Source organism: Condylura cristata, unplaced genomic scaffold (assembly GCF_000260355.1).
Source record: "Condylura cristata isolate star-nosed mole 26May11 unplaced genomic scaffold, ConCri1.0 scaffold00023, whole genome shotgun sequence".
NCBI classification, from domain to species: Eukaryota; Metazoa; Chordata; class Mammalia; order Eulipotyphla; family Talpidae; genus Condylura; species Condylura cristata.
In genome coordinates, this window is record NW_004567124.1 from 30,963,729 (window position 1) to 30,973,693 (window position 9,965).

The 9,965-nt window shown below is 33.5% G+C and overlaps 1 protein-coding gene across 1 annotated transcript in view; it reads left to right on the top strand.

Annotated features, from left to right (window-relative positions):
* The window catches only part of AQR (aquarius intron-binding spliceosomal factor), a 79,874-nt gene that overhangs the window by 7,689 nt on the left and 62,220 nt on the right, over nucleotides 1–9,965 (top strand). Inside the window, exons 3-7 of the mRNA XM_012728547.1 lie at nucleotides 3,427–3,482; nucleotides 3,625–3,745; nucleotides 5,595–5,735; nucleotides 7,295–7,363; nucleotides 8,627–8,752. Coding sequence (XP_012584001.1) covers nucleotides 3,427–3,482; nucleotides 3,625–3,745; nucleotides 5,595–5,735; nucleotides 7,295–7,363; nucleotides 8,627–8,752 — 513 coding nt within the window. The remainder of the gene's footprint in view (nucleotides 1–3,426; nucleotides 3,483–3,624; nucleotides 3,746–5,594; nucleotides 5,736–7,294; nucleotides 7,364–8,626; nucleotides 8,753–9,965) is intronic.

Below are 9,965 nucleotides of genomic sequence, written 5' to 3' on the forward strand. Positions count from 1 at the left end.
TTTTTTTTCAAAATTTGTTTATTTATGGATACAAGAACTGGAGTACAGGTGGGGGTGGGGAGGATGTGAGGACTCCCCAGACATAGAGTGGGAAGCAGAATAGGTGAGTTGAGTGAAGGGAGCAGCGGGAGACAGGAGAGGTCTGCTGTGCCATGTCGGTCACTTGCTAGCTGAGGGTGGAACTTGGGTTGCAGTGGCTTTGGCTGGCTTTACAGTGCCAAGACTTAACCCCTTGTGGCTCTTTTTAATTTTTTGAGTAGTTAAGAAAATAACTCAATTTTGTTTAGTTTTATATTTTTGTGAATGGGTATCTTTAGAATATGTGTCTGATAGCCTTAGTTTTCAGAGATCATGCTCTTCTGGTAATGTAATGCATAATTAAGAGTTGTTTCTCTCAAATTCAGAGAGTGTGTGCTTAGCAATTTTGAACTCTTACAGCGACTATCTAGTCATCAATAAATTGGAGTGCATTTTATAGCCCTTTTATTCCTGTCAAGAAAATTATTATTTCTGAGGTAGCCTTCACTTGTAATGCTAATATTTCAGACAAAATAAAATATACAACATTCAGATTATTAGGGTAAATTTGACTAAGTTGCAGCCTGATGTGACCAACAGACTGCTGGTCAGTCTATCATTGCTGTTGATAATAGTAGTGTTTGCCATATCTTGAACACTTCTCTTATGCTAGGCACAGTGTTAGCTATTTTACATAGAGCCCTTCCTGCAACTTTGCTAAGTGTTATCATTTCCGTTTACTTAAAAAAAAGAAATTGAGAAGTTAAATAATTTGTTCAAGATAATAGACATAAGCTATTGGCAGAGCTGGGATGCCAGGGTTTAATGCTAACTTCATGATTTTTCTGCCTGTCCACACTACCTGGAAGTATCAGAACTTCTGTATCAGAAGTTAAAGACTATATTAACAAATATTACTTCCTACCTATACTGATTTGATCATCACAAAAATGGCATAAAGTAGGTGGTTTTAACATTTTTCAAGAATGAAATTGAAATAATAGTTATGAATATACTAATAAGGTGAGTACCTATTGTATCTTAAGAACTATGTTATTAAGTACTTGGTCTCATTTAATCCTCACAATAATCTAAGTGAAATCTTGTCGTGTGGCGAAGGCTAGAATTGGAACCAGTTGCCCCTTAGGTTAAGCACCCCATTCTGTGAGGTCATGCCATCTTTCAAGACAGGTAAAAATCAACAGGATACTGATACACATTAGAATAAAATCCGACTTCTATCATCATGGCAAATATCAAAAGTTGAGAATTGTTAGAACTGAAGGAGAAAGCTCTGAACAGAACAAATTGCAGCACCAGTGACAGACAGTGAGATTTTAAATAACTGAAAAAGTGGAATGTCAACTTTTAGGAACTTTTACATAACGTCTTTGTGAAAGTGCTATTTTTTTCTGTGTCAACTTTTAGACATAAATAGTTGAAAGTTTGTAATGGAAATAATAAGAGATCTCTTGCAAGAGTAGGAAGTAAGAGGCCTTGCGGAAAGTGACTAGCTAGAAGAGTAAACTAAAAAAAAAAAAGATTTGGCTTTGAAACTTATCAGAAGTACCAATCATATAAATTACTTTTGCTGAAACTGCTAAAACATGATCAGGGATATATAGATCAATCCTTAATTTTGTAGAAAAGCAGTGTAGTTGGAATCAGGTCTGAATTATCTGTGTCTATATAACCTTGGGCAAATCACTGACTTGCAAAACTTCAGTTTCCTTATGTAAAAAGCAGGTTTGGAGTTTGCCATGCAATCAGGTAATACCCAAGACAAGACATTTCTATTTAAAACTGGAAAACCATTGATAACCCTGTCACATTTGGTAGAAACAGATATAACTCTGGAAGGATATATAATCCAACTATAATGGAAATAATCCTCATAATAAAATCCTGGTAAAGATGAGTTCAAATCCCAAATTACAAAGGACATTAGGATAATAATCCATCATAAACAAGAATCAGTTGAAAAAAAGAATAGGATTAGATGCTCTTCCCCCCTTCCCAAGCCTTATGTAATTAATTAATATAGACTATCAAATTGTTATATTTAACATTATTATGGATATAAAAAAGAATGTATGAACAAGGAATAAGACACTAAAAATGGACAGTTGGGGAAAATCAGATTTGAGGAATAAAATCACTAATCGTTAAACAAGTTAAATAGATTAGATCTAACCACCAAGGGAATTAGTAAGCTGGAATATAGATCTGAGGAAATTGATTAGATAATAGCAAGAGAAACAGAGATGACAAATATAAAGGAAAATAAGAGATTATACAGACTGGACTGAAGAATTTCAAAAAAATTTCAGAAGAGATTTAGAGAATGGGAAACTGTCTATTTAAAAGATGATGGTAAAGAAGTTTTTCCATGGAAGCACATGAGTTGTTTAGTATTTGAACAGTACTCTATATAGCAACTACAAAACGACAAAGACAAGGTAAAGATATTAAAATATGCTGTGAAAACAAGATTTAATTTCTCAGAAAACAAGGACAATTAATCGATTGACTGTAGGTTGTAATAACAAAGAAGAGAATAGAATGAGGCTAGTACATAGAGAAAAAGTCACCACAACTTAGAATTTTATGACCTGCTGTCATGAAATAAAGAAACATTTCTTTATTTGCTAAGTCTATGGCTGACAGAAGGAAAGGTTGAAATGAAGTCTTATGCATTTTAATTATGAAAAGTCCATTCAAGTTTCTCACTTGGAACCTTCTATTTTAGGTAAAATCCTACTTTTCACTTTCCTAGCTAGGTTCTTGCAAGTTAAGCAAAAGGGAATGATACAATAGTTACCTGAAAATACCATTGTGAGCCCAACTTTAAAGCATAAGAGGAGTGGAAAATGTATAGCACTGTGGAAGTGTTTCAAACATTTAAATCTGGGAAGTGATTTAAAGTAGCAACAAAATGTCCTGCTTGATTCCATCAGTGTATGAGAGTATTTTACAACCCAGTATAGTGATTGATGTTAATTACCCTGAATTATAGAAATGGCCATGTTATGTTTTGGAAATCATAAATACTTAAATTTGTTTAGGATAATTTTCACCACAATTTTAATATATGAATTTGGGGGGAAATTGCTATTACACTGAAAACTGACTTGGGTTGTTGGATGCCTTGTAAATTAAGTACTATAAAGCCTCTTTTGATTAAGTCTCTTGGTTTCTAGACATCATTTAGTCCTGATGAGCATTAGTATTTATGTCTTAAATATCGTTACCTGTGAAACTGCCCTTCATATCACTTTGTTTTTGAGCTGATACTTGACAAATACCTTGTTTTTTTCACTTCGCACATACCCCTAGAAAAGGGAATATCCAGTATCCTAGTGGTGGTAATTACATGTCAGTAACCTTTGGTATCTTCTCACTTGAAAGCAGAAGACTATCCTCAAAGCTGTGTTAACTCTATCTAGCAGTGACTTAGATTACAGGTAAATATGTGCGGAGTCTCAAATTATAAATACAGATTTTCAAAATATTTTAAGTAAGTTGTAAATAACTATACTTTTCCATGTAAATGACATAGAGTGGCAGGAACTAATGAAATATTCTCTATGTTTTTACTTTTTACAGCCAGTATCTTGAAAATTATCTCTGGATGAATTACTCTCCAGAGGTGTCCAGCAAGGCCTACTTGATGTCCATCTGCTGTATGGTGAATGAGAAGTTCAGAGAAAATGTCCCTGCATGGGAGGTAAGATTTGTATTACTTCCTATCTTTCATGGTGTATTCATTTAAGCCATTACAAAGTAACAGAAGTTTTTAGTGATAATAAATAATGCTTTTTAAATGGAATTTTACTTAATAAAATAACCATTGAGAAAAAGAATAGGTACAATACTATTTTTTCACTTTCACACTCTTCAAACTAATTTCTGTGACTTAGAAAGTTATAAATGTGGAATTGTTTTTCTGCTTTGTGTTTGAAACACAGAATGACATGTATAACAGGTGTCTCTAAGGTATAGTGATATTTACATTAATTAGTATAAATAGATCAGGCTCAAATGAGAATTTCTCCATGCCCTATTTCATATCAGAATAAAGTCATGTTTTCAATGTCAAGATAAATATGTAATAATTTCAGTTTTCTCTTTGTCCCTGGTTTTGGATTTGTTTTCCCTTTTTGAAATTTCTAATAGATTGACATTTTCCTTTGTACTCGTGTAGAAGGTGCTGGGTTAATAGAGATCCAAAATCTAGGTTTCCTTTGGCTTCCAGGAAATGGTCAGTCCATCAAAAACACTTCTTCCTTCACACTTTTTTAACTGAGGAAAAGGCATGGACACTGACATTTCTTTTGAGAGCATGGTCTCCAAAGTGAGAAGATGTTAGATGTTGAGATAAAGCCATTGGCATATCTCAACTATTCATTAAGTGGCAGCAATCTTAGGGCGAATTGGATCCCAATGTATCTTGTATCTTTTTCAGAGATCTTAGAGATTTCTTGAAGTTGCTTCAAACTGCTATAGGAAGAAAGAAGGGACATTTTTTTGAACCAGAGAAATGAATTGTTCAGTTTACATTGTATTAAAAGACTGCTTTAGGAATTAGGACATGAAGTAGAGAAATGACATTACAGGTTAAGAAAAAAGCATACACAGAGATTTAGTAAGTAGAATTTTGATTGGATTTCATAATTAAAGTAGCATTAGGAAAGGATGTTATTTTCAATAATAGGCAAGGGCAATTGAATATAATGGATAATATGCTACTTCCTAAGATAGGTAATAGAAAGTTGAGGGATAGCTTGAAAGGTACATAATTGTTGAATTGAGTTTTGGATATATTGAATTTAATATTGCAAATTTTAGAATATGCAAACTAAGGAGAGAACTTTGAACTGAAAATGTATATTTGGAATCATTAGCATATATTTGGAGGTTGTAGTGGAGGAAGAACAATAAGCCTAGAACTCCAGATTCTGCCATTTAAGGGACAAAGGGAGAGTCACCTTGAGCACATTGAAAAGGAATTGAGGGCTGGTAAGAGTCATTGAATTTGACACGTGAGTGTTGTGGATGTTTTAGAGAACTGAATGAAAACCACTCATGTAGACCATACGTATGAAGCACTTGTTTGTGAAAGAAGAGATGTGACAGTAACTAGATGGGGAAGAGAATCAAAGAGGCTTAAATATATTGCATTATCTTTTTTAACCTTATTTATATGTAGTAGTAAAGAGCTACTACAGAACAGCAGAGGTTGCCCTTTAGAGTGGGAAAGTTAAAACTGTTGTGATTTTTTTGTAATGTCAAAAGAATTAAAGCATTTCAGTTCCATAATAAAAAAATAAAGCCTAACCTAAATGTGGGCATAATTCACAAAACAATAAAGGAATTAAAGCAATTTCTTTCACTAGCAGGTATCGGATAGTACTGACAGAAAACTGTACTGGTTTGACGTACTTTCACTAACTATAAGTAAACTAATAATCTTTTTGTAATTATTTTGTTTTGCTAATAGACCCTAGTAAGTTAAAGAGAAAAAAACTGGGTGAGCAAGCCATTTCAAAGTAAATTTTTATTCTTTCTTTTTTCAGACTTTTAAGAAGAAACCAGACCATTTTCCTTTCTTTTTTAAGTGCATCTTGAAAGCGGCATTAGCTGAAACCGATGGTGAATTTTCACTCCATGAACAGACAGTCTTACTCCTTTTTCTCGATCATTGCTTCAATAGCTTGGTAATTTTGCTTTTCTTTTGGGGAAAATTTCAGAAGTTTCTTGCTCTTTAAAGTTGAATGTAGATGAGATTGTCTCTCCAGGCAACTCCTCATCCATGCTAGTGGTGAATAATACCCAAAATGTTTTTTGAATGGCTTCCCAATAAAATCATTTTTAAGAACTGTTCACATTATAGTAAATTTGGACTTCTTTCTGTCTATGGTCTAAGAAAAATGATGAGAATTGAAATTTTCCAAAGGTGCAGGATACAAAGATGAGAAGAGACAAAAGACTCTCGTTAATATGAGCTTTCAATACTGAGTTCTGTGTTACAAACTGCACACAAAAACCTGCATTCATTACTATTGGTCATGCTTCATGCACAACTGGCAGATCAGTAGAGAGCTGTATGTTGAGCTGATTAATTAAGAGCAACTGTGGATAAACTTTTGAAATCTCTTGTGCTGTGTATGATACATATCCATCCTTCATAATGTTATCATAAAAACTTCCAGTAATCCTTCATTTGTTTTCCCCTACTGTGGTTATCTGAAGGAATATACCTATGAAACATAAAAAGCTTCTGAAGTGTTAGAAGCTTAGACTCTTACAGAAGAATGCATGGAGTTCTTTCTGGTCCTGAAGACTGAATGTTGATAGATGGGTGGTCTTACTTGTGTCCAATTGCCATGTCCATGGGTCTCATAAAGGCATAGAAATGATTTATGATGCCTCCCAGAGGCACTACTTTTAGCTCTTTTCATGCACTAAACCAAATAAAGAGAAATATAAATAGCTATGGCTCTTACCAGAAATTGACCTGAAACAAGTTTAAATTAGTATTAATAATCTGGTATTAAATATAATTATCTTAAAATTGTAATGTAGAAATGTGTTATTCTTTTATTACCAAAATGCTTAATTTTTATTTTCAGTGTCTATTCATATACAGTAACACCTCATCATTTGAGGTAATTGTATTCTGCAAGTTAGTTACAAATGCTGAATTAGCTAAAATTGAGCCATAGCTACTAGGGGCAATATGGGGCTAGGTTCCTACAAGCCTCTAGTCACAATATTCTCTTCAACCAATAATTATATGATCTGTTTTATGTGTGTTTGTATGTGGAGACACTTTACTAAGATACAGTATTGATTCATCAGAATTGACTCATAGCCAACAGCAGTATAACTTAGGTTGGACTGAAAACATGAACTATGTATCTTCTCCCTAAAGCACATTGCAACCTCTTGTACCTTGGCCTGTTGTACCACATTTCATCTTTGTGGTTGGGGCTATTTTAAATAGGAAAATCACCACCAAAATGCACAAAACTTAAAAAAATGTGGCACCAAGTGCACCACAAAAAGGATGCTTGTATAGACCATAAGAACTGAAAAAAGAAGGCAGAGGGTCTCCTCCTCACCTGGAAATGTGCATGTTGCAATGCAGCATTTTCCCTGCTATTCTATTAATAATTTGAAAATATGGTGGCAGTGTAAATGGAGTGTGTTCCTTATATAGAGGGGTTAAAATGCTAGTGTGTTTATAAATTGTTTTTCTTTGTGCCTTAAACAGGAAGTAGACTTGATACGTAGTCAAGTACAGCAGCTTATCTCCCTTCCTATGTGGATGGGTTTACAGTCTGTAAGTATCTAAAAGTTAGAAACATATGTCTATATATGTGATAAGCAGACATGTAATTTTGGACTGTAGCTTTAATATGAGTGTAAAAATGGTAGCCAGAGCTCCCTTTCCGGCTTAGAAAATTTATCAAGATAAGCGCATTATCTTACTGTACAGGTAGTGTTTTTTTATTTTTAAAGTTTTTATGTCCAGTCTAAAAGATGCTTAACCTATTTTCAATATTGTAAAATGAAATAAGGTGCTATATATCAAAACCATAGAGAAGAGGTTTAATTTAGCAAAGAATGATTGTTGTTATCCTTATTGTTTTTGTGAGACATGGAAACTAAATATCTGTGGTGATGTAGATACCTGCTTGTTTACTTGTGATGGTTATTAGGTTCATGGCTTTAAAACATGTATTTGTCAAACCTTATGCTTTGTAAAAATAACATGATTTTATTATGTATAATAGGGAATTAGAAAAAAATAATAAACTAGGGCCCTCCCTGGTTGCACAGTGGGTTAGAATGTAGCAGTATGAGGCTATCCACAGCCACTGTAGCACAAGTTGATCCCCCACCAGACCAGAGAGGTGACCCATACGGTGTGGCAGACTTCTCCTGACCTGCCCACAACTCCCCTCAGCAGTGTATCTGAGGGAATAGACTGTTCTGTCTGTTCTGTTCCCCTCTCTCTAGTGAATCCTTTCACCCCCTGCTTCTCTGGCCTGTACTTTAGACCGTGTATGCATAAATAAATAAATGTTAAAAAGAAAAATAATAAATTACAAACAACCAATTTAACTCAAATAATTTTAAACCTACTGTAATTTGCATGTTCATAGTTTCTAATAAGTATGCTAAAATGTACATATTATCTTTGAGGGCTTGTAAGTAAAGTGTTTGTTATAAAATTTGGTAATTAAATAAAAGACTCTACATTTTTAGACTCTACATTTTTAGAGATTTAACAGCATCCTTGTTTAAATGTCTAAATTGGGATTATGCTTTAAGTATAAATCTCATATTTTTTAGACTTACATACTTAATTTTATTAAACTTAAAATCTTCATTAGAAAAGACAGTTTCTTTGGGTTTGTTCTTATGAACACAAGTTAGAATTAGAGTAGTTTTTAAAAATGTAGTTATCTGTTTTCAAGTTTTCTTTGTTGCTTTCAAGGTTTATCCTATTGCTGTATATTGTATGCTTATACTCATCTTGAGGTGATCTTTTACCCTGTAAACTTCAGGTTAGTGATGGTTTAATATATTACTCTTCCAGGCACGATTGGAGTTAGAGTTAAAAAAGACACCTAAGCTAAGAAAATTCTGGAACTTGATTAAAAAGAATGATGAAAAAATGGATCCAGAAGCAAGAGAACAGTATGTTGACAAAGCTTCTTTCCATGTTGTTATTATTATTCTGGTTTGTGGACCTTAGATAGTATTGGCTGGTTGGTGCTTCTTTTATAAATTGTTGAAACAATTTATAAGACACTTTTACTTACTTAGACTTTCCCAAGAATATTTTTCACAAAGGTTTAAAGAAGTCACAGCACCACCATGTTTTTTACTTTCTGCTCCAATGGTATGTGTCACTATCCTCCTTTCCCGTTGTTCAAAGTCTGTCTGTGAGTTGGGTGGTCTTAGTTTTCTTCACAATCTGCAAGCTATCAATACACCTTTCCTTTCATTCTTTCTTTTAATCCCTTATTCTTACTGACTTATATGTACTCCAAACATAATTCATTCATTTATTCAATAAATATTGGTTGTTTATTATTGTAAAAAACAAGGTACTGTTCTGGGTACTATTCAAGGTACTATTTCTGTAACTAAGCAAAATGGAAAATAAATCATGCTTTATGCTGTGGCGCTTATGTTCTAGTTGGGGAAAACAACAGTTAACAGATGGCTTATGTTGTATATTACATGGTGATACATTCTAAGGAGAAAAATTTATGTTGATTATAAGGATTAAAGAAGCAGACAGGTATAACTTAAATATTATAACGAAAAAATTTAGTTTTTCTTTTGTCTTTAATCAACACATTTTTTATATGTGCTTTTTATCAACAACAAATTTTATGTGTACAAATCAGCCATTAGCTTTTATGTTTTGTTTTGTTTTTTTAATACTAATTCATCAGTTGGTTAAAAGTCTGTGCGTGCAATATTTCAGTAGGAACAGTGTTATTAGCAAGGGCACAGGGAAGGTTCTGCACACTCTTTAAGAAACTTCCTTTTTTCTATACGGTGCTAGCCTCTTGTAACTGCTCTCCTTATTTACAGCTATTCCACTAGAAATCCTTTTCCTTTTTTCATACTTAATTACTCTTTTTGACTCCCCTTTTTTTCTGCTTATATGTGTGTGTGTGTGTATTCTTTTAGCTCCATCTTAATTTTTTTTTTCACTTAGGAGAATGGTCTGTATATACATTTTCTTCAGTCCTTATGGTTCCCACTTGCATTTTATTCCCCCCTTTCCTACTCAAAACAAAAAATTCTTCTTGACTTCACCAGTCACCTTTAGAACCTCACGTTGGGATTTATTTTTCAGCTATGAAAAAGAGATGCTTTCTTAGCTGGCCTCCTGGGTCAGTAAAAGGGGGTTCCTCTTT